General features: G+C 49.7%; 1 protein-coding gene across 2 annotated transcripts in view; it reads left to right on the top strand.

Annotated features, from left to right (window-relative positions):
* COL5A1 (collagen type V alpha 1 chain) overlaps positions 1-25,375 on the top strand; it is a 160,333-nt gene extending 134,958 nt beyond the window's left edge. Inside the window, exons 40-66 of one of the 2 annotated variants that reach the window (XM_063352946.1) lie at positions 37-126; positions 219-272; positions 910-1,017; positions 2,715-2,822; positions 2,983-3,036; positions 3,655-3,708; positions 3,918-4,025; positions 4,121-4,174; positions 4,261-4,368; positions 4,503-4,556; positions 4,942-5,049; positions 6,141-6,194; positions 6,566-6,619; positions 7,089-7,142; positions 7,590-7,643; positions 8,383-8,490; positions 8,937-8,990; positions 9,089-9,142; positions 9,830-9,937; positions 10,425-10,478; positions 10,878-10,913; positions 11,705-11,758; positions 12,126-12,384; positions 12,801-12,913; positions 15,164-15,232; positions 19,093-19,326; positions 22,322-25,375. In XM_063352946.1, coding sequence (XP_063209016.1) covers positions 37-126; positions 219-272; positions 910-1,017; positions 2,715-2,822; positions 2,983-3,036; positions 3,655-3,708; positions 3,918-4,025; positions 4,121-4,174; positions 4,261-4,368; positions 4,503-4,556; positions 4,942-5,049; positions 6,141-6,194; positions 6,566-6,619; positions 7,089-7,142; positions 7,590-7,643; positions 8,383-8,490; positions 8,937-8,990; positions 9,089-9,142; positions 9,830-9,937; positions 10,425-10,478; positions 10,878-10,913; positions 11,705-11,758; positions 12,126-12,384; positions 12,801-12,913; positions 15,164-15,232; positions 19,093-19,326; positions 22,322-22,468 — 2,406 coding nt within the window. In that variant the 3' untranslated portion in view covers positions 22,469-25,375. Of the gene's footprint in view, positions 1-36; positions 127-218; positions 273-909; positions 1,018-2,714; positions 2,823-2,982; positions 3,037-3,654; positions 3,709-3,917; positions 4,026-4,120; positions 4,175-4,260; positions 4,369-4,502; positions 4,557-4,941; positions 5,050-6,140; positions 6,195-6,565; positions 6,620-7,088; positions 7,143-7,589; positions 7,644-8,382; positions 8,491-8,936; positions 8,991-9,088; positions 9,143-9,829; positions 9,938-10,424; positions 10,479-10,877; positions 10,914-11,704; positions 11,759-12,125; positions 12,385-12,800; positions 12,914-15,040; positions 15,110-15,163; positions 15,233-19,092; positions 19,327-22,321 lie in introns of both variants that reach the window. The other variant, XM_063352944.1, reaches the window with a different exon arrangement.
* Positions 25,376-27,843: the final 2,468 nt, after the last annotated feature.

The raw sequence follows: 27,843 nt of genomic DNA, 5'->3' as shown, positions 1-27,843 counted from the left end.
TCTGCAGATCTCAGATGTTTCTCTCTGTCGTTGCAGGGGGACCCTGGTCCCGCCGGCCTCCCAGGGAAGGACGGTCCCCCCGGCTTGCGAGGCTTTCCCGGGGAGAGAGGTCTCCCTGGCCCCATTGTGAGTAGAGGCTGCCCGCTCCTTCCCGGGGGTAGGGTGCCCAGGCGGTGCAGCACCCACCTCCCAAAATGACTTTGTTTTCCTCCCCCCAGGGTGCTCCAGGGCTGAAAGGCAACGAAGGTCCCCCAGGCCCCCCAGGTCCAGCAGTGAGTATCCTTGCCCTTACAGGCACCACCTAACGCATTTACAAGCTTGGCAAGCCAAAACGGAGGGTTAGTCACAGCTCAGTGCTCTATCCGTTATTTCCTTCGCACTAACTAACGACTTGCTGGATATTGCTTTATTTTACAAGACACGCATGTAATAGCTCAGTCGCTTTGTGGTGTCAGCTATGAACGTACGTGACAAGCTGAGAGAACTGGAATGATTCAGGACACTGAGAATTTTGTTTCTAAGGCACCTGCTTTCTCTCTGAAAGTTGTTCCCGCTTGAGATTTGTGCTCGGTGCAGCCCCTCTGGAGGAAAATTTTCATCATCCAGCCCTCCCTGCTGCATTGGCCATGATGTGGCGCATGCTCTTGTTCCAAGCTGATAATGTGCCCCCAGGAGCTGAGCTCCCTGCACCATCCAGAGGAGAACCCAACCCTTCCAGGGATTTTAATTAAAAAAAAATAATCTGCAGAACCCCTCAGGCTGATGGTGCCATCACATGGCAGTCACCCCATCAAATGCGTTCACTTACTGACGATGCGTTTGCAGCATCCTACTGCTGGATTTCTGTGTTCTGTGTATAGATGAAGGTTGATACTCCAGTTAATGCTTCCTTCCTTCTTCTCCAAACAGGGCTCTCCTGGCGAGCGCGGACCCGCGGGCTCAGCCGGCCCCATAGGCTTGCCAGGGCGACCTGGCCCCCAGGGACCTCCGGGACCCGCAGGTGAAAAGGGAGCCCCAGTAAGTACCAGCGTAAAGGTTAAGAGCTGTGAGTCAAATAGAAATGGGTACAGTAGGAAGCTGAGCATGGAGATATTCCCTGGGGTGGGTGTATAAAAGATTTTTTTTTTTTAAAAAAAAAAGGAATTAAATTAGAAAGGAATTTTCTCATCTTGGGTGCATCAAACTGGTGAACGTGAGCTGCTCAGCTTCCCCGTTTGTGACACTCGTGCTATCAAAAATGAATGTGATCCCAGGGACCGAAATGTCTTCAGGCAATGAGAAGGGCTGAGGAATGACCAGGTGAAATGACAGCCTGTGACCTCCTGGTGACAAACAGCCAAAGGACAGGCCTCTGGGCAGAGAAGTGAGCCAGCCCCGTCACTGCTTACGAGGATGCAATGGCAGCAGCGATTTCCACTGAGCCCAGACAAATCCTTCCCATTGCTGCGCCCTGGCCAAGGAGCAGCACGTGAAGGTGCTGCCGAGGTTTTAGCTCCACTTCTCAGGACGCGGAACGTTCCCAGGCATCCCGCTGGCGCCCGTGGAAAGAGCCGCTCTCGGCAGGAGTCCTGCCATATGGTCCCTCTCCTGAGCCTTCACCAGCCAGCCCGCGCAAACTCGCACGTCTTTCGCTCCCCAGGCACGCGCGTGAAATGTCACGTGCGGGCAGGAGAGAGTGGTCTGGGATGACTATTTCTGTCCCTGAAGAGCCCAGCACCGTGACAGTCCCGCGGAGGGAGGCTGAGCCTCTGGTTTCACCCCCACATGGGGTTTGCAGGGACTTTGGGGTCGCCTGCCTCAAACTTCAGCTCAGCTTCAGACCCGGCAAAACGAGCAAATGCTGGCGTGGGGGATTTCAGACTGCATGAGGATGCTTACGGGGATTGATTGTTGTTAGCAGAAGTGTTTATCGGCCACTGTATTCCACATTTGCTGGCTTATTAGAAATCCCAGCAGCTAGTCCAGAGGCAAGAATTTCCTGGTGAATCAGCTTTATGAACATCTGTCCTGCCAAGTACCTATATGATGTAGCAGTGGATAGATGAATAGGCAATTTATGTGGCATCTAATTATTCAGAAGAGAGCACCCAGGATTCACATGCAATTAAATTATGTACGAGGAAACGGAAAAATATTCACTGTTCAGTTTCCTATAAACAAACAAATTTGATTGAAGGCTCCGGTTCTGAGGAATATGGGTAGGTGTTTAAGCAGGAGGCCAGCAGAGATTGCTTTATTCGCTTCGGGTGTTTTCCTTTGTCCTTGGGGCCTCCTGAGAAACCCCCATCCGTTGGGAACCAGCCAGGGAGGGAGCAGGCACCGAATGCTGGGGCAGCCAGGACCAGAATCAGTAAAACCCATCTTGCGGGAATAAAAATTAGTTGGAGTCTTGTTTGTCATCCAGGGCGAGATGGCAGAGGGTTCAGATTAAATCTGATTATATTGCTACAGCGGTGAAATTGCAGCTGTGATCTGGGTATTCACCGTTTAGATTTGTTTGTTCTTTCCTTATCTCCTGAGATAGAAATTTTGTCTTGTTTCAGACAGTGAGCACAGAGAGCCTGATGAAATATCAGCTGGAAACCGGCTTTGCTATACGTGCCCACGTAGTCAGGGGTTATTAGCAGCTGAATAAAACGTTAATGGGATGTAATGGGTTGGTTGGAGGGGTGGAGGAGAGCTCTGTGTGACCTGCCTGCTGCTTCTGCTTCCAGGGTGAGAAGGGTCCTCAAGGACCGGCTGGCCGGGACGGCATCCAGGGCCCGGTGGGACTGCCGGGTCCAGCAGGTCCTGTCGGCCCCCCCGGAGAGGATGGAGACAAGGTGGGAGCAGCTCTCTGGCTTTTTTCAGAACATTTTGGGGTATTTCCGTGGGAACCGGTATCTTTGGGATGAGGGTGCAGACCTACGGGACTATTGCGTGCGTGTTGAGCTGTGGAAGTGGTCACCAAGGGAACTAACTGTGCCCCTCTGTACCTGGCAGGGCGAGATCGGGGAGCCTGGCCAGAAGGGCAGCAAAGGCGACAAAGGGGAGCAGGTGAGTTGCGTGGACGTCATCGTAGATGCTTCCCTGGAGGAGCCTGGTTATGTTGTGTGGCTTGCTGGAAACAGAAAACAATATCGTTTTAATTTCTTTCTATCATCGCATCATCTTCCTTTGCTTCATCAAATACCCACACGACGTAAAAAAGAGCAAGTGCCTGAAGCGTGAGCCTCCAGCTCCCAGGAGCACACTGAGATGTTTCCATGTCACCCATGTGCCGTGTAAATATCTGTGAAACATTAGCAGCCCTCGCCATTCAAGTTGGGTGTTTGCCTGTAGTTCCTTTTCTAGTTGCTTGCAGCACGCTGAAGCACCTTTTTGTGCTGCTCAGAGCCTAGAGGAAGATAAATTACGCATAAGTACCGAGATAGAATGGAGTGGTGTGATATTGCTTTGCTGGAGCAAAAATGCACATAGACATGTCTGCTGTGCCGTTGGCACCAGGGCTGAGGGATGCTGGTGTGTGCAAGGAGACTTGGCCCTGTCCTCCCTCTCTGTTTTGGGAATCAATGCTCATTTAATGGAGGCTGTGTTGGAGGGCACCGCCTTTTCCAGGGGAGTTTTTTTACTCTGTTTTCCTAATGGTGATGTTGCACTTCTGTTTCATGACAGGGTCCGCCAGGACCTACCGGCCCGCAGGGTCCAATTGGTCAGCCTGGCCCAGCTGTGAGTATTGTCCCCTGTTAGCAGAAATCCCCTTTTTTACCATAAAAGCTCCTGGGAAGCACTGCAAGGATTGGCAGTCTCTGCCCGGCACTGCTGATGCCCAACGCGTGAGCAGGGTGATGCCACTGGCTGTGGCAGGAGGTGGTGGGGATGGAGCTTTGAATCTGCGTTGTGTCTTTGCCAAGCTGTGTTAGACTCTTTCCTCGTAGGGTGCCGATGGAGAGCCAGGGCCCAGAGGACAGCAAGGCCTCTTTGGTCAGAAAGGTGACGAAGGACCCCGAGGATTCCCTGGTCCCCCCGGCCCAGTGGGCTTGCAGGTAATTCACAGCATCAAGGGAGGGCTTAGGGTAATGAGAGCTGGGGCTCTACCTAAGATGTTCACAGCTAAAACTCATCCCCTTCACCTCCACAGGGCTTGCCTGGACCACCTGGGGAGAAGGGAGAAACAGGTGACGTTGGGCAAATGGTAAGATGCTTTCATACTTCTTCTTTCATCACTCACGGACGTTGCTCCAAGAAACATGTCTTAAATTTGTCCCCCTTTTCTCTCAGGGCCCGCCAGGCCCACCTGGACCCAGGGGTCCATCTGGGCCACCAGGAGCAGATGGTCCACAGGGTCCTCCCGGGGGAATAGGAAACCCTGGTGCAGTAGGAGAGAAGGTAAAGCATCCAGCCGAACCTGACTGAAGCCCGCAGGGGTTTGCTGCAACACTCATGCAGGGGCTTTGCTACGACAGCAGAAACCTCAGCACCCTGCAGAATTGTAAGTGCTCATCCTCTTTTCCCCTCTACAGGGTGAACCTGGTGAATCTGGTGAGCCTGGTCTTCCTGGCGAGGTTGGCCTCCCGGTAAGTACGCTATGGGGTGGCTCTGGCTCTGATGGAGAGGAGCTTTTCTTCAGTGGTGTCCCCTGAGGAGCTGGTTGAAGGGGTGGCAGAGCCATGGATGTGGATGGGGCTGAAGGGACTGAACCAGCCACCTCCTTGGTTTGGGTATCAGGTGACACATCGCCATGTTACTGCATATTTATAGTATAACGTTTAGTCACCGAATATGGGCTACCCACGACTGAACAACATGAACACCATTTAATCTTCGTGGGAAGGGACTGCTAAATCATGTCCTCGTGTTTTGAGATACAAATAGAGCTTCTTTCTCGCAATCGATTAAAGGAAAATTAGAGGTTGTTAAGTTGTTTTCCTGGATAATAGAAACACGCTTTTCCCTTTGCAGGGTCCTAAAGGTGAAAGAGGTGAAAAGGGTGAAGCAGGTCCCTCTGGTGCTGCTGGTCCACCTGGCCCCAAAGGTCCACCAGGGGATGACGGTCCCAAAGGCAGCCCTGTAAGTACCCCCTCCTGTCCGAGCAGCGCTTCCTTGTCTTGCCCAGCAGAGAGTTCTTCATGAAAAGATGTTTTCCAGAGATTTTTGTGGCAATTTGAAACAGTTTACCAGCCACAGAATTGCTCCTCTAATGATATGTGCTGTCAGTCCCCTTCCTTTAGGGTGCTAATGAGGAAAAGGCCCGGTTGTGCCATATCTCCCAGCAATACTTGAATTATTAGTTCTTTTTGCAGGCTATCAGAAAACTCACCCCTATGGTGAAGGCCTGCAGTAGGTTTACTTTGCGCTTGAGCTTATGCATTGCCAAGGTCCTTCGCACCAGAGCGAAGCTTCCAAAATAGCGTAGAAGAGATTTATGTGAAACTGGGAGCTGGACCTCTAGGGTCAGATCCCTGCTGATGCTAATGGCTGTAGTTCTGTTGAAGCCGGTAGAGCTATACTGATTTATAGCAGATGACAATGGTACAGTATTTATCTTGCCGGCTTCTTTGATGCTTGCTGGCTGAAGAAATTTATTATGCGATAAGCAAAGATGGCATGAAACAGCAGAGGAGGCAGGGGAGTTAGTCATCTCTCTTAACAGATGGGGTTTGGGATATCACGTTGTTGGTTGAAGCCTATTGTCTGAACGCCGGTTTCGGAATCATTTGAAGTGCACAATAGACATTGTACGGAGAAGAATGTGAAGTGTTTTAGTCATTAAATGCTTTGAGAGGATCTTTGTGTGAAAAATGTTACGCATCGTGTAGTAAGCAAAAGCAAAGTCTTCTAATCTGCCCATTCCCCAAAGGTGCGAGGATTTCACTGTCACTTGTCCAAGGTATTTAGGAAAAAGTAGATGAAAGTCCCAGCATTGACACTGGAGCTTTGCGTAGTCTGGATGCAGAGCTGAACTGGTGGCGGTGACAGGATGAGATTACTGAAGGTGCAAGGACGGGATATGGTCTGGGATTGTGTCTGAGGGTAGGGAGTTGGGGTTTGCTCCGTAGGGTGACTCCCCACATTGTTGCTGGGGTAGCAGGTGTTAGTGCTCTACAGTTCTCCAGAGGCACCATCTCTGACTTGGGGATCTCCTTCTTCTCTCTTTGCAGGGTCCAGTTGGTTTCCCTGGTGACCCTGGTCCTCCTGGAGAACCTGGTCCAGCCGTAAGTGTTTGTCTCTGAGAAGGGCAGTTAGGTCCCTCCTCTTGGTTTTGTGAAATACGACTGTGTGCTGTTCATTCGCCAGCAGCTCCTCTGGCACAGATTCTGCCCTTACTTGGGGAAGAGTAGGAAGTCCCACCGTAAGACTGTCAGACCATACTACAACCTTTGTGGCAGTAGCTGTACAAATGCTGCTATCCACAGTATTTGGCACGGGACATTTGCTGTTGCCAGTGCTCTCAACAGGAGTTGGGAAGGGATGGTGCCCAGTGACATGAAGACCAGCTGAACCACACCTGCTGCTGCTAACGCTCTGCTCAACCCTATTCGTACCCTAAATACACCTGCTTGTTTCTTTCTTCTTCCTTTCTTAGGGTCAAGATGGTCCCCCTGGTGACAAAGGTGACGATGGCGAACCTGGACAGACCGTGAGTAACTGCATAGATGAGTTCTGCTCCCCATCAGTGCCCGCAGTTTCTGTCCAAGGACTAAAGGACTGTCCGAGTACTTTTAACACAGGAGGACATACAGCACGTAATTCCCACCACCTTCTGCTGCACTGGTCCCCTCATGCCTGTCCCTCCTGTCTGTGTCAGCCTGGCTGCTGCCGTCCATCCAGGCTGCTCGGCAATACATCCTGAAAGCAAAACTTAACTCATGGAAAAACAAAATCTCAGTCTTGCATTTTAACTCTGCCGTGCCTTATGGTATTGCATGGTGGGAAGGGATAAAACAAGATACCACCTGCACCCCCGAGGAGGTGTCGGGAGTTGTACCGGCCGCCCACACCTCGGCTTAGCACAAACTCTACATCTCAACTCGAGTTTTACACGTTTGCTCCTCCTTCCCATGTCTGGAGGTGCAATTATGGCTTGTTCTCCTCCCCTCTCCATCTAGGGTTCCCCTGGTCCCACGGGAGAGCCAGGCCCCTCCGGACCTCCAGGAAAAAGGGTAAGCTGATTGTTTAGGAGTATTTTTCCAAATGTATTTGTATTGACTTTTTGAAACTAATGTTATTACTGGGTCTACAGTAAATGCTAGGCAGTAGCATGTAAAATAAATAATAATAATAGTAATGAAAAAAAATTGATGCGCCATCCACAGCCATTGGAAATTGATGGGAAGTTGTCAACCAAATCCCATGGATTTTTTTTGAGATTTCAACACGCAAAAGAACATACAAGTATGAGGTGCTCCTGCTCTTCCTGCCTTGCTGGCAGAGCCCAGGGCTTCATTTAGCAAGAAGCTAATTTAAAAAGCTTTTCAGAGATATTTGTCTCCATTTTGTCTTCTTCCCCGGGGCTGTAGTGTCATTGTGCTAATTCCAATAGCCCATTTCAGATCAGTGTGATCTAACTGTGTTTTCCATCTTTTCCATCTATTTCGTGCTTTCTCTAGGGCCCTCCTGGTCCAGCTGGTCCCGAAGGAAGGCAAGGAGAGAAAGGAGCCAAGGTAAGAGCTGAATGGGATTTCACTTCTACTATGTCCTTTGTATGCCAAAAAGATCATCCTCTGACAACGCTGATGTTTGAAAGACAGTGATTTGATTTTTCTGTATATTACAACAAATTAGCCTGAATTTGGGGCCATCAGCCTCAAATCTAAGCTTATGTTTCATCTTCTAACAAACTCTGCAGAGATAATTAGAGCTTGGTAAGGTCATGGGAATGTTTTTCTTGTTTTGAAATGACGAAGTGCCCTATTTGGCAATTTAATGTGTTGTAAATAATACGGCATGCACAGCCCTACGTCCTTTCCCAGGGCAAACACAGCGTTATTGGACTGTGGTCGGTTTTGTAGGGGTGGTGGGGAAATGTAGAGTGGGATTGCAAATTGTAGGTCCGATTGTTGCGGCAGCCGCAGGAACGCTGGTGGCGGAGGATGCCCTCTGCTAGCTCATCTCCCAGGATCAAACCCAGGAAAGCTTCCTGCTCCGGAGAGCTCGCAGCCAAAGAGCGGTTCCTGCTGGAAATCAGCAGAAATAGGCAAGGCTGAAAAGTGGAGGAGTTTGGAGACTTGTCCTCAGTGCGTAAGGGGTAGGGAGCAGTAGGAAAATCAATGAACAGAAAGTTTTGCGTGTTTTTCATGGAATCGCCTTTACTCTGTGACATCCTGGCAGCAGCCGCGGCCTATGTGAGAAGATCGTTTGGTGCCCCAATGGAAATTAAACCATGCTGCCTCTTGCATCTAGGGTGAAGCTGGTTTGGAAGGACCTCCTGGGAAGACTGGCCCAATTGGTCCCCAAGGTGCTCCAGGGAAACCTGGCCCTGATGGCCTCCGAGGGATTCCTGGTCCAGTCGTGAGTATTCCCAAACTGAGCGAAGTCTGAGAAAGCTTCTGGGCAGGGTTGTTCCCGCTGCTTTACTGTAACCCATCTGCCTTGGAAGATGCCTTTCTCCCAGTGTAATGTTTTGTCTGTGCTTACACGCCTGACAGCAGATAAAACATCTTTAGTGGAACTAATATAACGGTGAATATCATCTCCCAGCATGTTTTATTTGAGCCTTGGTTCTGCTCACCCGCTCTCTGGGGTAACGTTTCCATGAGCTACAAAGTCCCTTTTCCAGTAGAGGTTTGAGCATGAAAGCAAGATAAATCCTTTCGCTTTTACCCACCTGTGAGAAGCCGCGGCAAATGTTCCCTGGCCCAGGGACGAGATGAGGATGGGTGAATAATCTGAATAATCCCAGCAGGAAGCACTGCTGTCGTGAATGATGGGTTTGAGGGGATTGCACTGTTTTACAGGGTGAACAAGGTCTCCCAGGATCCCCTGGCCCAGATGGTCCTCCAGGCCCAATGGTATGTGCAGACCATCACCTCCCAGGAGTTTTTGAAATGGATGAATGTATTTTACATGAATTCATTCCCTCTTCTGTTTTCCTCTCTGTCTCCCAAAGGGCCCGCCGGGTTTGCCTGGTCTTAAAGGAGACTCTGGTCCTAAAGGAGAGAAGGTGAGAACGGCCCACACGAGCTCACTACATGACCTGATGCCCATGTCTGGGTGTGGGGAAAAAAAATGTCATTGTAGAGGGGTCCTGCAGCTGGCAGGACAAGGCTGAGGAGTGCCACCAGCCCCATGGGCTCTCTCTCATACTCGGGAAACATTGGACATATCTTTAGAGGAGAGATGGAGAGTGCGAGTGTGCCCCAAGGTTGTGCCACCACCCGTCTGGATCCGAGACTGGGTTTCCCGTCCCCGTATCCCCAGCACTGATGGCAACGAGGGACACGGAGGATTTGAATTCCCCTGTGTCAGCCCTTGAAGTCCACGGCAGCTCTAGTTGTCAGGGCTGCCCAAATGCAGACCCTTTAGCAGAGGGCAGAGGGAGGTGTGGACACATGGCTTGCTTTCGGACATCATGCTCGGTCTTGTAGAAGTTTATGCAATATATGTCAGTGCACAAAACGAGCAGGTGCTCCAATGCTGCAGTCCTCTTTCCATATTTGTGGCATTTTCTGTTGCAAAAAGCTAGTGCTTTTCTGCGCCCTCCCACTTCCAGGTGTCAGGGATAGCTACAAACTCCTATCACCTTGCTTACACATTTGGGGTTGTATTTAGAAATGTCTTTGCTGGGTACCTTTGGCATTCGTTTACCTGCGGCAAGAGATCGTAATTAACATCTGCTGTTTTCTCCTAGGGACATCCAGGTTTAATTGGTCTTATTGGACCACCAGGAGAGCAGGGAGAAAAGGGTGACAGAGGTCTCCCAGGCCCCCAGGGCTCAGCAGGACCTAAAGGAGAGCAGGTAAATATTCCCTGAGACCTTAATTAAATGTGCTTTTGAGCTGTGTGGTTTGCTGACTTTGAGCAGGTCCGGCATAGAGAGATGGCCAGCCTCGGCAGGAGACTTTTGCTAATTTCTGAGGAATATTTTCTATGTTAGTGTAGTTTATTCTACATGTGAAATATAGAGATACTCCACGATAATCCATTTTAGTGGAAAGCAGATTCTCAAGGGTCATATGAAGAGAAATGAATAGACTTGGAGGGATGGTAATATTAAATCTGCGTCTGGAGGACTCATTTTTTAATGCTGTGTGCCTAAATGAGGTATGAGGTTCCCCAGTCATGCTTTTGTTTAGATCATGCACACGCTTAAAAACCAGTTAAAGCTCCAGATTTCGATGGAGTCCTCCAAAGATGCATGGTCATCTGTGAGCAGATGTTAGTTGTGGAGTTGTAAGCCATCATCTCTGCATGCAAATCAATGTTGTTCTGCTTTTATTTTTCAGGGTATCACAGGTCCTTCTGGACCAATCGGACCTCCAGGGCCACCAGGATTACCGGTACGTGATAAGTAATTAGCTTTTAATTCCTCAGGAGCTACGCAGCGGTTCTGGAGTCACCTCGGTGCTCCCAGATACCCAGCGCAGTCCTTCTGGCCTGGCCTTGGGTGAGGATGCTGATGGGACTGCTTACGGCAGGCGCACAGCAGCTTTTCCAGTCCCCATCCAGGCAGGAGCGGGGAGCGCTGACACAGATTGGTCTGACACAAATGCTTTTTGTGTGTTGGCAAATAAAAGCGAGACCGAGCTCAAGTGGATGTGAAAAATGGAAACAGAAAGGAAGTGAATTAAAAGAAAAAAAACCCACCTTGTATAACACTACTCTGTCGCTTTCTAAGGAGAGACTGACTGCTCTGCTAGGGAACGTACTGACTCCTTTCTGTGTTTTTCTCTATACAGGGTCCACCTGGTCCCAAAGGTGCTAAAGGATCATCAGTGAGTATAGACGTTGTTAAAGGAAAAGGCTGAGGAGCTCTTATTAAGTGTGTCACCTGCTGTGACTTCTCCACATCAGTGGCATTAAGGCAATTAGCCAAAGATGACTGTAGCAAATGCAGCCTTTTCAGGCTGTGTAAGCCCAGAAATTATAATTGGGAAAGGTTTTTGTTACACGCACTGTACTCCATTGAACATCAGTGCAGCAGAGATCATAAGGAGGAACCCGGTGCATAGTCCTTAGGAGAAAACCGACTGCTGTAAAGCGGAGACTATTAAAAATAGCCTGTGAAGCGGGAGGTGGGAAGCTGAGGAGCGAAGAACTCAGTGAGAAATGCGACACTGAAGCAAGCTTCATGTTACAGATCTCCTATGCAGGCAGCTAAAAATTCCTCTTGGGCAACTTCCTAAAGTCTTTTTTCCATGCAGAATTCAATGTTTTATTAATTTGAAGGTACCATTTGATTTATGAAACTGTTGAATTGATTTGGAGAGTTAACATTTTCATACAGTGGAAGATCCTTCCTTCTGTGTTGGAAGCCTAAGCAAAATTTGAGTGTTTAATCCCAAGTTTTTGACCGATCTTTTCTTTTACCCAAGCATCAAAAATAACCAAAATAAACATTGTCTTGATGGGGTGTGAGGACGCTCCTCTTGTGTGGCTGAAGGGACAAGAAGAAATTTATTGCCACAAGAGACTTTTAAAAGAAATAATGTTTGGGATGTGATATAAGTGACAACTGTGTTTTTCCTGAATGACTCATATGTTTTTCTCTTTCTTTTCCACCCAGGGTCCAACAGGTCCAAAGGGTGAATCGGGTCTTCCTGGGCCCCCAGGGCCTCCTGTAAGTAAAACCCATTACATGAAGCGTGAAATGAGGTTCAGATTTAATGAGTATTGTAATGTTTGGAAGTAGAAGATTGGTGGACAAAGATTCAGCATATTGTGAGTCCTGGCAATGGATTGGCATCTCCTAGAGACGCTGGGGAACAGAGCAGGATGTGAAGGGAGAAGTTACTAATGGGAAGATGGACCCAGCGTTCAAGCCTGGTGGCCAGGATTTTTATCAGTGCCATAATGGGTGTTTTACATGTCTAGTGTGTATCTCGTGCTGCTCCTTCTCAGCTCTGGTGGCTGCTTTGGCCCTCTCTTGTGTCTCTTCCCCACTACCAATGCAATGAGAAGTTGTATCTTCTTTCCCAACAAATCAGGGTCCTCCTGGAGAAGTCATCCAGCCGCTGCCCATCCAGTCTTCCAAGCGGACCAGGCGAAATATTGACGCCAGCCAGCTGGTGGACGATGGAAATGCCGACAACTACATGGACTACGCAGATGGCATGGAGGAAATTTTCGGGTCGCTGAATTCCTTGAAACTGGAAATTGAGCAAATGAAGCATCCCTTGGGCACTCAACATAACCCAGCGCGTACCTGCAAGGATCTGCAGCTCTGTCACCCCGACTTCCCAGACGGTGTGTCCCGGGACAAGAGGGGGTGCGGGGGAAACACCGTGGGTTTCCCAGCTCCATGCAGTGAACATAAGCAAGTGCAGGAAGAGAAGTAATTTGGGGGGTCCCTGGCCCTGGTGCGCCACGAGGAATGAGGCTGACAAAGAAGGGATAAGTAGAGAAGAGTTGGGCTAGATGATCGTTGTGGGTCCCTTCCAACTGAAATATTCTAAGAGCGGGGATATATGATGAAAAATAGCTATTCCTGTAAGGTGCCACAGTATTATGTGGGATCAGAACGTAACTAATTTTCCAAAAACATAAATAGTAGCCTATGACAGAGGTGAAACATCCCTGGTGAGATGGTGGCTGAAGTGCCCGTCGTCCTTCCTTCGCAGCGCTGATTCTTTCTTCCCTTCTCTTCCCTCTCGTGCATCCAGGTGAATACTGGGTTGATCCTAACCAAGGATGTTCCAGGGACTCTTTCAAAGTTTACTGTAATTTCACAGCCGGTGGAGAGACTTGCATCTTCCCTGATAAGAAATCTGAAGGAGTAAGTCCACACAACTTTTTTTTTTTCCGCCTCTCTATCATGGTGATAAGAGATAGTTTCCTAATATGAATATTCATAGACAGTCAATTTCAGGAGAAGTGAACAATAGCAAGGAAGGATTAAAGATCCAGAACATGTCTTTGTTACACAACATTGGCTTCGAGAATAATAAGGAATATGTTTACAAAGAGAATTTCTTTGAGGAAGTCAGACTTAAACTATGATTTGGGACAAGTCTTTGATGATTTCCCAGGCATGATAAATGCTAAAACCTTAATTTTTTTTTACTTAGCATTACAAAGGCAGAAGGGTGTGTTGGCGCAGGAACTGCAGCTCCCCGGGAGCTTCATTTAACTCGTTCCTTGTCTCCCCTCCCGCCGCCGGGCTGCGGCTCCGCTGGCTGCGGGCATAAGCACCGCTGACTCCTCTACCCTTACTGTGTCTTCAGGCAGACAAATATTTATCTCCTGTCATCTTTTCCTGGTGTTTCTCAGGGGTGTTTGGTTTCCTAAATGATTGCAACTAGCCTCAGTGCTCCTCCTGGCACCGCTGCGCGAGGTCGATTAAATTATTTGTGTAATGAGGTGCATAGCTCAGCCATACTCGTCGTTTTTATCCCGTATCCATGCGCTCTGTTTTCTGGAGCTGCTCTCCCCGGGGCCTGCGGACCAGCTCTTGCACTGGCCAAGGAGAAACTCCTGCAAAGCGGCCTGGGGGAGCTCCCTCCGTGGCAGAGCTGAGCTCCAGCTGGGTTAAGATGCAGACGAAGCTGATCACTCCAGTGGAAGCCGTTTGCTCGCTGAATTTCACCCACCAGAAATACGTGCCAGCACAGGACAAATAACACGCAACATAAATCTTCCTGGAGTTTTTGTTAGGGCTGCTTAAATAGGAGATGGATTTCTTCACCTTTGCATTAACTTGCCGTGGTTCTCCTCAAAACCTTGACAGCTAAAAAAGCGGGGTCTGACCGTGATCTTACGGCTGCTCCGACTCCTGCCACGCTGACGCTGCCAGTGGCTCTTTGGCCCCGTCTCGTCCACTGTGGAGCTGCTCTTCTGACCACAGGCTGCGATGCTCCTCAAATGTGAATTGTGCTACACATACTGTCATAAATAAGAAAAAGCTTCAGCCTGCTCTTTTTCCAAGTAGGGGAGTGAAAAGAGCTACCAGACCAGCATTAACTATTGGCTGAGTGGCTTTATTATAAGCTGCTGCAGGGTTTGAGCCATATCCCCTTTCAGACCCAGCAGAAACACACTGACTCGCTTTATGGTTCACGTACTGGAAAGGAAAGGACAATCCCAAGACACCTGTGTATAGCCTGGCTGTTGTTTTCGGGGCAGATTTACGGCAGAAGTGAAGGAGCTCGTGGGGAGGGTAAGGGAGCAGACGGCAGCCACGCTCCTTCCTTGGGCTCCGGCTCAAAACCAAAGGGATTGAGCTGCTTTGGCAGGGCTACCATAAAGGCTGCTCTGACAGCTCATTTCTTGTCAAGGTCACCCCCTGCATCACTCCAGGTAGCTGGAGCTCCGTCACGTGTGATGCTCCAGCACCCACTGTGGAGGATGCACTGCCCGCGCTACCCCTTATTGCTGCACAAAGGCAGGAGACAGGCAGAGGCTCTTCCTTAATCCCACTCTGCTTTTCCCAGCCCCACCGCATCTGGAGTTGACGTTAGAGTGACAACCGCCGTCTCCGCTGTCAGCATTGCTTTCCCACCCCAGCCCTCCCATGAAGATCAATGGAGCTTTTACTGTTGATATTTCCTTTTTTTCCCCCTCTATCTGTCCTTTGATCTCTCCTGCCGGTAGCCTGCCCTGCTGGTTCTGCGTCCAAAGGAGGCAGAGATCGTTAGCCCTTAGCAAAGGAGGCTGATGCCAAGGCAGCGCTGGGCACCCGAGGCAGCACCACGATGTCCGGTTCCGCTCGAGAGGCTGCTGCCACCCCAGGGCTCTGCCGACTGCTCTTGTTACTGGTGTACAAAGATTAAGAAAACATTTAAAAGGGAGTTGGACAGTTTCAATAAGACATGCAGACGCTGCTTGTGGAACCGAATGTAACTTTTTTTTATTTCTTTTTTTTCTTCTTTCTTTCTCTCTTTCCTCCATGCCGTCCACAAACTAGGCTAGAATTACTTCTTGGCCAAAGGAAAACCCAGGCTCCTGGTTCAGTGAATTCAAGCGCGGTAAACTGGTAAGATGCATCTTGGTGCTTTCTGTTTTCTTTAACCCGTGTCATATTTTACAGAGTAAAATGGCTCGTTGGCCCAAAGAACAGCCTTCCACATGGTATAGTCAATACAAGCGGGGGTCTTTGGTAAGTGGCTAACCCTGGCCCTCTAGTCTGAATCAGAGCGCATCATCTGCTTTGGTATGGCCAGACCTGTTGCACTCTGCATGCTGGACTAATACCCATCGCAAGACGCAGTCAAAAAATTTAAGGTGGAATACTGAAAAAGAAACAAAACCCAATGGGGGACGGCTTTTTTTTTCCACTCTGCTTGACTGGAAACCTAGGAGTAGGTGACGAGCTTTCCCCCGCGTTAGAAGGGGACACGGTGACGTGCTGGGGGACCCTGCAGAGCTGGAGCTGTTGCAGGTCTGTCCCTGTGGAGCGCTGCAGCGGGCTGCATCCCGCAGGAGTCTTCTAAGCAGTTCCTATTCCCGTTTGCAAGGGCAAACTGGGTGTCCCCATGCTGCCGTCCCCCAGCAGTGTAGCCTTATCCCAAGAGCTGAGCCCCTCAACGTGGTGCTTCAGCCCGGAGCTGGGCACGCTGCTGGGGCAGCCGGGGCTCGCTGGTACCCGGGCTGGCGGGGGAATCTGCACGTCTCCGGGCTGGGGCGGGTTTTGCCCAACAGAAGAATCTTACCTTCCACGCCAGAGATTAACCACATCGGGGGCTCCCATGCCACCCCTAGAGCTTGGGAGATGTGGGAATTCATTGGTTTAAAGGAAGATTTCAAGCCATGAGTATTTGCCGAGCCTGGAATTTAACTTAGTCACAATTAAAGATTTTTTTCAAGGGAGAAAAACTGTCATAAGGTCAAACAACGTCTGATGTCAGCAAGCAAGCAAGACAGCAACGTGTAAAATGGAGAAGAAACGCTAGTATTTTGTCCTGTAACAGGACACTCACGTTGTGGATAGATCGCTCCCACAGAGCCTGAGCTTTGGTCAGGGGCGTCAGAGCATCCTTGTCAGAGCAGCGACTGATCGGTGTAAGCCAGGTCTCCGTAAGCAACAGAAACCTCCCACGTGTGTATCAATTCTAGTAGGATTAGTGGGATGCAGATAATGAGCTCAGTCAAATCAGGAGAATTGGGCAAGAAGGAAATATTCAGCAGATAAAACCGACCTGCCCCTGAAAGCAGGAGATGCTCCGACGCACTGCGCTGAGCAGCCTCGCGCAGTCATCCATCCTCGCCCCGGGCAGAGGTTTCTTGCAGTGCCCCAGACTTCCACCTTAAAAGGCAAACAACAAAGAAAAATCACCGCGTTGTTTTCCTAAGCCACATTTCACCGCCACTAAACGCGTTTGCTCTGATTCTGCCCACAAGAAGGATATGGCTTCTGCCGCTTTTCTGCGTCGTGGAACAAGGCCGCAAAGCCAAGGCTTCAGCCTTGTAGCTCCTTGGAGGGCAACTACTCATAGCTTAATTACGGAGCACTTCATCAGTTATTATTATGAGTACCTCCATTTCTCCATCTTCTCTGCTTTTTTTTTTTTTCCCCCGGTCTGTTTACCAGCTACATTAGAGGCTGAATTGCCAACCTACAGCTTAGGGCCCATTTTTTTAAATAGGAATTTCAGTGCTACTCGGAGCCCTTTGTTCCATCTTCCTGCATTGCTGTTTTCTTGCTTTTTTACCTGTCCTGCTTCTTCTGTTTGGAAAAAAAGCCACCAGCACGTAGAAGACCTGCCTAAGCAAACCACAAAACTGTTAAACACACAGGCCATAAAAGGAAGGTTTGATTATTATTATTTTTTTAAAAAAAAAAGTACCTCTCATTTCACCCCAGTCAGTATTTGGAACTGTGAGACTGGTAAATGGGGGAGACGTTTGCCTGGCCCGGATCCAAGATCACTTGGAATCCATGTGTAGGTGGGTGGGATGAATGAGTCTGGGTTCCCCTCTGGGTGCAGCGTTGCTCCTCTGACTCCCTAGAGAATGTCCCCGGTGTCTTCCCACGTGGCCCGAGCGCGGTGTCCCGGGGGGCTGAGCCCACGGGGATCCCCGGAGCCGAGGGGGAGATTTCCACGTGGCTCCTCAGCGCTGCCGACGTGGGGAACTCCGCATGAATCCCGGTGCTCGCACCAGGTGCGCAGCCGTGAGGACACTTGCCCTTCTTCTGGGCATATCCAAGGCGAGAAGGACGTAGGAAATATGAAATACAAAGACATCGCCTTGTTTTGATGCTTCCGCACCGTCATTAATCAATGACACAGAGTACTTGGAGCTGATTTCGTACTATTTCTCATGATGCAGCCAAACTGCATTTAGAGGGATAAAAGGGTTTTGCAGATGTTTTCTTCCGGACTCTGCTTTCCTTCTGTGTGTGTTACAATTCCCAGTAGCTCTAACAAGGGCTGCCACCCATCCTGTCCTGTTATCCTTCATAGCCATATGGCATCTGCCACAGGGAAATACTGTCACAGAGAAAACAGGAAAGGATTGATTTTTTTGCAAAACGGTGTTCCCTCGAGCAAGCCTTATGCACTCAACCAGATCCCGGTGGCTCCAGTTGCAAAGCTGGGACAGGGCTTCGTGCAATCTGCAGAGGCAGAACAGCAGCCCAGGCCCCGTAACGAGCAGTCGGGCTCCCAAACCAAGCACTGATTTGAAATAAGAACAAATAAGAGAAGTGGCTCCTGCAGATCAGCAGTGCCACGTGCCATTGGGTGTGTGACAAGTAGCCGGCACTTTGGGTCCCCTTCCTTCCACGTCCTGGTGGTTTTCTCATAGCTCTCCTCCTGGCATGCGTGGCTCTCTCACGGTCAGTCATATTTAACTCTCAGGACGACAGTGCAACGGTATCCTGACAACCGGTTGGTATATTTATTTATTTATTTTTATTACCTTGTTGCTCATGATTTTGTTGTCCGGTTATAAATCTCTTGTGCTGTTTGCAGCCTGCACCGCAACGTGATGTGTCACGGTACCTTGAAGAACACTGCGCTGTTTGTGTTGCCTGTATTTTTCTCCTGGTCATTGCTAAAGAAACCCGCTCTCTTTAGCTGACAGTACCCAGCGGCAGCTCTGGTAGCTTGGCCGTGGCTGGAGACGCCACCTGAAGCACAGTTAGGTGGTACCTGCAAACCGGCTGTGCCGCTGTGCCTTTGCGTCCTCGGTGGGGGACGAGAGAAAGTCCCAGAAAGTCCTGAATCCCCAAGGTGCTGGAATTGGGCTTCAGTAATACATATTTGGAAGCGTTTTGCAGAAATGTGTCTCTAGGCACCGTTCTCCTCCAAGGGAGAAAAGGAGCCTTATGTGCAGTATGGAGCGAATCCGGGTGCGGGTGCAGCTCCGTGTTCCATGGTGTGCCCTAAGGGCAGCCAACGCGTTTTCCCTTTAGCTGAGCGTGTCCTCGCGGACGAGGGCAGCACGGAGCCCTTATCGGCAGGAACGGGATTGCTGCAGATTAAGTGCAAAGATAACTTAAAATGTGTTGGTGCCCAGGAAAAATGAACGGGAAATACCCTAGTGTGTGCAGAACAAAATACTCAGAGCGGTCTGAAAAGTGAGGTTCAAACAGGACAGAAAAATGAAGGCCCAAACCCTTACAGAAATCTGCTTTCTCTCCTTTTCAAAAGCTGGAGCAGTATGTTCAATATTGGCTTAAACTTGAGGCGCGTATTCCCAGATTTGCTTAGCACTGCGCCTTTTTGGAACCAGGGCTGGAATCCCCCTTCCTTTCTCCTCCTGCTCTGCATTAGCCTTATTTTTTTAGCTCACAACCAGCCAGAGAAATGAGCTGCCCTCGGTGGCCGTGCCCTGGCCGCAGGAGGACCAGAGCAGCCCCGTGGCCGGAGCGGTGTCTGCTCCCCGCTGGGGTGGCGAGACCGAGCCCCACGCGCAGGGTGATAAAGATGGGTGAGACTGGTGGTCCTCGGAGCCTCCCCAAGGCACTGCATTGCCCCTCACTGCCCAGTGTTTCCCCTTCTCCGCTTCTCATAGCTCTCCTACGTGGATTCAGACGGGAACCCCATCGGAGTGGTGCAGATGACTTTCCTCCGGCTCCTGAGCGCCTCGGCCCACCAGAACATCACTTACAACTGCTACCAGTCCGTCGCCTGGCACGACGCCACAACTGACAGCTACGACAAGGCCATCCGCTTCCTGGGCTCCAACGACGAGGAGATGTCCTACGACAACAACCCCTACATCCGAGCCGTCCTGGACGGCTGCGCGGTACGTGGGCAGAGCTGGTCTCGGCCAGTCCCTGCCAAAGGGGTGGGTGCTGCAGGTGTCTGTCCCCCTCCTCTGCTTCTCCAGCACCCTCTGCCTCCGAGCAAATCACTTCCAAATTTCCTCTGCCCGTTGACGTAGTCGCCTTGAGGACCGTCCCTAGCACGGGAGACATCGGGCTTGCTGTTCCTTGTGCTGGGAGTACGTGATTCTGCTCAAGGTCGGGGGAAGCTGCAGCACCTTTGTAAACTAGATTAATTCACTTAATTGCTGGCTGTGCATAAAGGAAGGGACCTGCTTAAAACCACCAGTTGCTTTTAAATGTCCCCCCCTTGCCTTTTTCCCTACTCTCTTTTCTCACGCAGGGAGAGGCAAGTGATGGCACCCAGTTGCGTATGAGTTTTGCGGGCTTTGATGAGAATTTTTTAAGTGATTTCAGGAAACCTTGGAGGCAAAGCATTCAGGGTTTGCCATTGGGTTGGTTGGGGTTTTTTGGGGGGGCAGGCTGCTGTGTGCAGCCCCAGGAGGGCTCTGGGCTGCGCTGGGGACCGGGGTGCACCCGGATCCAGCCCCGCATACCCCGAGCTGCCGGAGGAGCCCTGGCACGGGGCTTTGGTTTGCTCTGTGCCCGCAAAGCCCCTGCTCCCCCGGGGAGCCGCCTCTGCCCCTGCGAAAGGACAAACCAAAGCAAGGCCTGCCACTGCAGCAAGACGAGATGATGCTACGGGATGCGGGAGACAGGGGTTCACATCCCCACTCCCATTGCAGACGCGATTTGCAGCATCCTTCTCTCCAGCTCGGTTCCCCGTGACATTTTTGCGCAGAGGCGGGCGTTTCGCTGCCTCGTTCCTCTCCCCGCGCAGCCCACGCTGCTCCTCGCCTGCGCTGCGGCCACCAGCGACAGCCAGAGTTTCCAAAGGGACCCAGCATCCTCTCGTTGCTTCTGCCTCCTTCTTTTGGCTGCCTGACTTGGGACTGAGCTCTGAAAAATCTGCCCTGGGGAGCTGAAAATTTGGCAAAGCAGGTGCTGCTTGCATTTATTTTGAGACCCAGCTTGCGGGTGCAAAAGCACGCATATAATTCTCACCCTCTGCAACTGCAGTGCCTGGAGCCCGCGGGACAGAAAGATTGAGATGTTTGACAGAAGCCCTCCACATAATTTGAGATGAAAGCGGTTCTGTTTCTGGCACACGCGCGTTTGTTACTGTAGGAGCAATGAGGAAAATCAGATTAGATTCAACCACTTCTTTTAACGCTCTCTCAGAGAGGGAAAGGGCATCCGTCCTGCTTGTGGAAACACTCAGAAGCCGCGTGGGGATGTTTATCCTCAAGTACCTCATATCTCCTGCTAACGCAATGTGTCCTCGGTAAAAAGTACCTTCTTTTCCTTTTCCCTTCTTAAGTCTCAGGGATGCTGCAAGATCATTGCACATTTTAAGGCAGACGTGCCCGCTGAAAACCCTTCTGCTTTAAGTGATTTGGCTCAGGTGCCCTGCGTTCCTCTCCCTAACGAGGGATATTTGCATGGAAAGAGGGCTGTAGCTCCTTCCATTTTATTTGCTTGGCTGTTTCTCGCAGCCAAGTCCCAGCGTTGCAAATAAACGACTGTGGCAAGAACTACAACACTGGGAGCCGCAGGCGCCTGTGGTGTGGGAGCACTGGGAGAGGCTGAACAAGCCCCGTGTGATGGTGGGACACAGAGATGTCATCTCCTGGCTCACCAGTTTGGGCGTCGCTTCCAAGCCGGCAGGTCCCAGTCCTTCCTTTCTGCTAGAGATGTTCTTGCAGGCTATAAAAAGGAGATAAAATATGCCGAGGGAGCTTATGGCAGCCTTGCAGAAGGAGGCTCTGCGTCTCCTGTAGTCCCTACCGTCTCCGGTACCCTGATAGATCACCCTTCCTGAACGACAGGCAGGATATTTAAGATTGAGCCCTACCATGTGAAAAACGCGGTTGGGCTGCCCGACACGGCATTGCCGCAGAGGTCGTGGTGGGACCCGCGCTCCGGCCGTGATGGAGGGAGGCTGCTGCAGACGGCGCACGGGGGTCTCCAGGGCTAATGTTCGGGCCATTATTTGAATGTGTTTTTCCTGATCTTACAGCCCTTTTCTCAGTAGCTGTGATATAGCCTATTCTACCGAGACACACAAATCAGAGGGTAAGGTAGAGCCAAAAGCTGCTCCATAAATTCACTTGTTTGTGCAGTTTTGTATGCCCTCGGGTGCGCTTCTGCTCCTCTAATAATTATTTATATTTCAGAAATAACTGTATGGCTACCAGGCACGATAAAAAGACAACATCACCTTGTGAATTCCATTAAACTTTAAATGTGATCTTTTTGGTAGCACTCGGATAATAGTCAAACTAATATATTCAAATTAAATCGCTCGCATTTGCTCAACAACCCATGCGTGTCCTCGGGGAGGCAAAACAACTATACCACGGCCACAACAATTTTACCAGGCTGCTGTTGCAGCTCTGAGATGTGCCGACAGCAGAGTTTAGTGTCTTTCGATCTGCATGGCAGCAGCTTCTTCTGCTCCAAAGTCTGGGCTTGGGACAGTCATCTCCTAGGGGTCTGCTCAGTGGCCACCATCCCACTTGAGAGCATGTCTGCTCCATCTGCAGGGCAAATGTAGGGTGTTTGGGTGCTGGGTGCCTCTAATTCATAGAATCATAGAATTGCCCAGGTTGGAAGGGACCTTTCAGATCATCGAGTCCAACCATCAGCCCAACACTGACAAAAACCAGCACTAAACCATATCTCTAAGCACTAGGTCTACTCGTCTTTTAAATACCTTCAGGGATGGTGCCTCAACCACTTCCCTGGGCAGCCTGTTCCGATGCTTAATAACCCTTAATTCAGCTCAGAAAATGCCTGGGCAAGATGGTCATTGTATTCCCAGTTGACCAGTCAATGCTCATTCATGATAACTTGCTGTTGTTGGCTTGGAGGCATCATCAGAGCTCCTCTCTCTCTCCCTCTTCTCCCCATCAGGCAAAGAAGGGCTATCAGAAGACTATCCTGGAAATCAACACGCCCAAAGTAGAGCAAGTACCTATAGTCGACATCATGTTCAATGACTTCGGAGAAGCGTCACAGAAATTTGGATTCGAGGTGGGACCAGCTTGCTTCATGGGCTAAGAGCCACCTGAAAACTAGTCTCCAAATGAGCAACCTCGTAACCTCATTGCGCCATTTAATTAATTAAAAGAAAAAAGAAAAAAGGAATTCCTCGTCACATGCACGTTCTGAAACTGGACAGCGATGGGTTATTTTTTTCCGTTTTGTTTTGTTCCTCGTTTTGCCCAAGTTCCTCTGTGCCACCGCACCCAAACTTACCGAACCGCCGACCAAGAGGACCGTTCCCGCGACAGACGCAGAATCGCATGACCGACCGCCGCACGCATGGCCGGGAGACCTGTCCCCACGCTGCCACCACCGCTGCTGCTCCACAGCCACCGAGCAGACCCCACTGCCATCAAAGACTTCTTCTTCTTCTTCTTCTTGCCATGAAGCGATACCGAGCGCTTGTCTATACATTAGTGTGTGTGTGTTTGTTTCTAACGAAAAATTGGAAAAAACTTGAAACTCCTGTGTTCCGCTTGACGTCGAAGTCCCGGCAGTCCTGGCTCCAATCCAAACCCCGCCGAAGCTCATCGGAGGCATTTCATTGACTTCCACGAGATTCGGGTGGGCTCTAGCAAGCAGACGTCACGGCCATTTCCAGAATTTTTAATATCTCCATTGAACCGCGTAATTCTACGTTTTACGAAATCTAACCCCATGAATTTGATAGCTAAAAAGTCACACTGGGGCATCTCTTTCCCATGTATTAAAGGTGCTTATATTTTTGTATGTTTGTAAGTAAATATTTGTATTGTATATTATTTTAAATGTTTAAATGTTTCTGGCTTCAAAACATGCATGTGACCCTGTCTGCCTTAAAACCCACCACCACCCCAGCCTGGGAATGAAGACGGCGGCTCACGTCCCCACCGCTCCTGCCTCTTCCCAACCCAAGCCTGGATCTGGAGGGGCTTGGAGTGACGCCCAGGCGCGAGTCTTTGCAGGATGAGGGCCCAGCGAGTGGCAAACCAGCCCCCCTGCGCCACAGATGCCTTTTGGAATGATTCGCTTCAAAAGAAGGAAATTAAGGCCACTTTTTAACAAGATTTCTGCAAAACCCTGATCTAAAAGCAGGATCTGCTTTGAGTCTCTGCCCTTTTATACACTTGCTTACCTTGACACATGCGTTTTAAATTAATTCTTCTTTTTTTCTCCTTCAGCATTCTTTTAAAATAATAATAATAAGAAAAAAAATCCATTCCCAGTGGCAGATTGCAGTGGCAGGGGAAATCCATTTGTCCTCTCTGAATATAAAGTGTAAAAGAAAAAAAAAGGAAAAAAAAAAAAAAGGTGCTTTTTATTTTTACACGTCTCTGTGGTGCTATCTATTTGAATAACTTTAATACAACACTGGTGATACCCTGCCATTGGCCAATCTCCCACCAGCCTTTGCTTTTTAGCCACTTTCAACACAGACTGCAGGCTTTTGCTACAGTCTTTGATTATAAATGCATGTCACCTTCATATTTGTTATGTAGAAGACTCCACTCCGTTCCTTAATTGTATCGCGGTAGCTTATACGGCCCGTGTAGAAAAAGTATTAAATGTGCTTCATACATCTTTTTTTTTTTTTTTTTTTTTTTCCCCCAAGAATATTCATGCCTTTTTATACGGTGGTAACCATACCAGATTGTGCTCGAGTCGCCGAACGTTTGTGGTGCTAATTTATGTATTTGTTGGATGTCCTGACGCGATGCTGAAGCCGGGCGGGTGCCTGCCCGCCCCGCGCTCCCGGGAGCCTGCGATTTTCCTGCTCTTCCCACCGTGCCTCTGCCAGGGTGGCTTTGGTTTTTTCCTTTCCCATGCAGCGTTTTTCGGCTCGCAACCTGCTGACGCCATCGTCTTTTTTCCGTTTGTTTGTTTGTTTGTTTGTTTGTTTTCTCCCTGGCCGTTTTCCTTGGATTAGATCTCTCGGCTGGAAAATAGATGTTGCAGGGTGGGGGTTTTTTTTTTAGTTATTATTATTTGGCCTGGAGTATTACAGCAACGCTTGAGCTGAGGGGGGGTCTTTCACCATAAAGGAAAAGACATCACATTTACTGTGAAGAAAAGCCTATATATGATGTCTTTTCCCTCCTCCTTCCCAAGCAGAGAGCAGCAGCAGCCGAGGAGGGGAGGCGAAGCCGTGCCGGAGGGAGCGGCGATGCCGCGCGGTGCTTTTCGGGCTGGGAGAGCCGTGTCCATCCATCTCCCTTCTTCCGTTGTCTTCTCTCGTATTTTATATTTTTTTTTTTCCACTTAGGGGGGAAAAAAGAAAACAAACAAAAAAAAATAAAGGTGCTACCCTAAAAACTGCAGACTCCGGCAGCAAAGCAGTGAAAAGGAGTATATAATAATATATAGGAGGATTCAGCTTCTCGGTCACCTTGGCAAGAGCCTTGTTCAGGAACAGTGGGAAGGTCAGAAAAGGTTGCGCGTTCCTCCCTGCGAGAGATAAGCCATATGTTGATGTATGTACACACGTGTGCCTCTGTCTAGGTCATGTGATTCTGTTATAAATTTTCATCAAGGGAGCTTTTTTCTTTTATTTTTCCTTTTATTTCTTTGCTTTAAGAAAAAAAAAAAAACCATAATTTTTTTTCCTCTGTTGAATTCCACAGTGTTGTAATTGTACTGAGCTCCAAACTGTTCCGATTTCCCCAGACCACTTAGCTACGGTATATTGCAATAAAATTACTACTTGTATTTGCAGACGTTCTTTTTGTGTAATTTTATTTCCCTCCTCCCTTAATATATATGACTTGAACAAATGTTGATAAGAAAAATAAAACCTATGGAAAAAAAAATTTAGTACATAAGGCCCTTTTTAAAATATAGTGTCAAATGACATATTGTACATTTCTTCGAAGTCCAATAAACATGTCATAAAATTTAAGTGTAATGCCCATAAGAGCTATTTTTAAATATTTTAAACCTGTGTAATAAAGGAATAAATGTAATAGATTTTTTTCAATAAATCAAGTTTACTGTTTCCACCTAAACCAACACGATGTGAATGTCTTCTTGGAGTTGATTGCAGCGCGATTCCCCCACGACCCCTCTGCTCAGTGGAGCCCGAAGAGTTCGTCAGAGGAGCGGTGAAAGCGCTTGGAGGTAATATATGCTGTCAAATAATAAACCAAACCCCTCAGGGAGAGAACTTCCAGGCCTAGAATCTTTTTTTTTTTTTTTCCCCCCTCAGTGAGAAACTCGGATGGACCCAACAGTGCAAAAATCCAACCCAGGGACTTCAGTGGCTGGGAGCTGGACGAGAAGATCAGGCGGCCACCACCTCTCCGTCTTCTCCACCCCGGTGGCAGCAGCACCCCAGGAATCTTTGCTTGGCACCGCAGCCTTTGCCTTGGCTGATCTTCTCACCCCGAGATGAATTCAGGAAAAAACCCATTTCTCCAGCTTCTTGGTGAGCTCCTCGACCCCAAACCCATGTCTCAGCCCCGGGGCACTGCTGCAGGGACGTGCTGGGGGAAGCGACGTGGGGGACGCTTTGCTCATCCTCTCCTCTTTACCTCCCGTGGCTTTTGCTCCAGGGACTTGCGAGAAGATGTCGGCTCCTCTGGAAACCTCCGTAAGAAATTGCACCCTTCTGCCTGCCAACACCAGCCGCTGCTGCTGGCTGTGCATCGCTCTGGTTCTCGGGGGCTTCTCGCAAAGATCGTTCGGTTGGTGCTGCTGGTTCGCGGGTTCAGGGCGGTGCCCGCACCTTGAAAACGCGTCCTGTTCCGCAGCACAGCGGGTACGTACGGCTCAAACATGCACGCGTGTGCACAAACCCACCTCCGCACAACGCTTTGCAGCGACCACGCCAGGCTGCGTGTCCCATCGGCCTCTCCCCTTCAGTCTTTGGTGCAATTAGCGGTAGATCTCAGATTAACAGAGATGTTCAGATAAGGAGACAAAGTCCTTTAGTCTAAGTATGTAATTAGCTTAGAGGAGTAGTTTTGGAAAATCTAGGGATATTACGGACAAACCTTTATCCAAATGGACCCCAGAAATGCAGAGGTACCGCAGCCTGGGAAAGAAACTAGGGGAGAAAATAACCTTTAATTATTTGGACCTGGCTAGAAAGATTTAACTTAGATCCTGATGATGCTTCAAGGTGACACTAACCTCGTCCGTGCTGACTTGCCAGTTGTGATTTGCACTGGATCATTGCTGGTGGCAGCAAGCGCTTCCAGCAAATGCCAGAGAGGAGCTTTGATCTGCCGTTAGGAAAAAGCAGCGATCTGAGCGAGGATTTGGCCGCTTCTGGAGCTGCCAGGCACAGGCGCCATGGCATATTTTCCACCTTTTTTGTAGAACAAAAAAGCCCTTGATTTGGTGCTCGAGCTACAATGCAGTAACTCTGTCTGCTAAGCGAAATAGGGAGGGTAATTTCCTCCCAAAGGAAAATAGGGAGGGTAAAATCCATCCCAAAGCAGCTGCGTTTTGCCCTGCGGACGATGGGACTGCTCAGCCCGAAATCACACACGCCCCAGGGCACGTCCCTTGGCCACTGTTAAAGGCAGCTGAGCCAGCCTGGGCAGGGGAAGTTGTGAGGCGTCTAGTATCTCTTTTGCTCTGCCTGTGATTTTTTTTTTTTTTTTTATTTTTTCCTAACAGGCAGGGGCTTAGCTAGGCTGGGATTTCCGCACTTCTGTGTGTTAAGGAGGAAGGTGAAGCCGGAGGAGTTTTTCCCACCCAGTTCCCTCAGCAGACCCAGGCATGAGGATGTGTACATCTGCTTCCCGGCTGTTCCGTAAGGTAAAACGTGAATTGCTGTGTGACTTGATTTCTGCCAGTAAAATGGGAATTAATCCTTCCTTGTTTATTTTTGAGCCTTGTTCTGGAGGAAGGGGCCCCGCTCCTCACACCAGCTGCGTGTCTGTTGGATCCCTGTGTGTTATCTTGGAGTCCCTCGGCTTGCTTCAGCTGGTGGAGCAGTGCCTGCCCCTACGTGTGTAAGAGTAGGCAGTGGGGCTGAGAGAAGAGCCTTCAGCATATGCTCAGCCATGTATTAGCCACCTGAGACTCCACCGAGGGGTTACCTGTGGGACAGGAGGCCACAGGGCGCACAACGTCATGCACCCATCGCCCCTGTGAGCGATGAATCATAAAATCATAGAATGGTTTGGGTTGGAAGGGACCTTAAAGATCTCCTTCTGCTGTTGGTGCCCCAGGGCTGGAGGCAGCGCTGCAGGGGGGTCTCACGGAGCGGAGCAGAGGGGCAGAATCCCCCCCTCGCCCTGCTGCCCACGCTGCTGGGGATGCAGCCCAGGCTGCGGGGGGTTTCTGGGCTGCCAGCACACGTTGATGGCTCGTGTTGAGCTTCTCCTCCACCAACACCCCCAAGCCCTTCTCCTCAGGGCTGCTCTCCAGCCATTCTCCGCCCAGCCTGGGTTTGTGCCTGGGAT

Source organism: Chroicocephalus ridibundus, chromosome 15 (assembly GCF_963924245.1).
Source record: "Chroicocephalus ridibundus chromosome 15, bChrRid1.1, whole genome shotgun sequence".
Lineage (NCBI taxonomy): Eukaryota > Metazoa > Chordata > Aves > Charadriiformes > Laridae > Chroicocephalus > Chroicocephalus ridibundus.
This window is presented reverse-complemented; position numbering and strand designations above follow the sequence as displayed.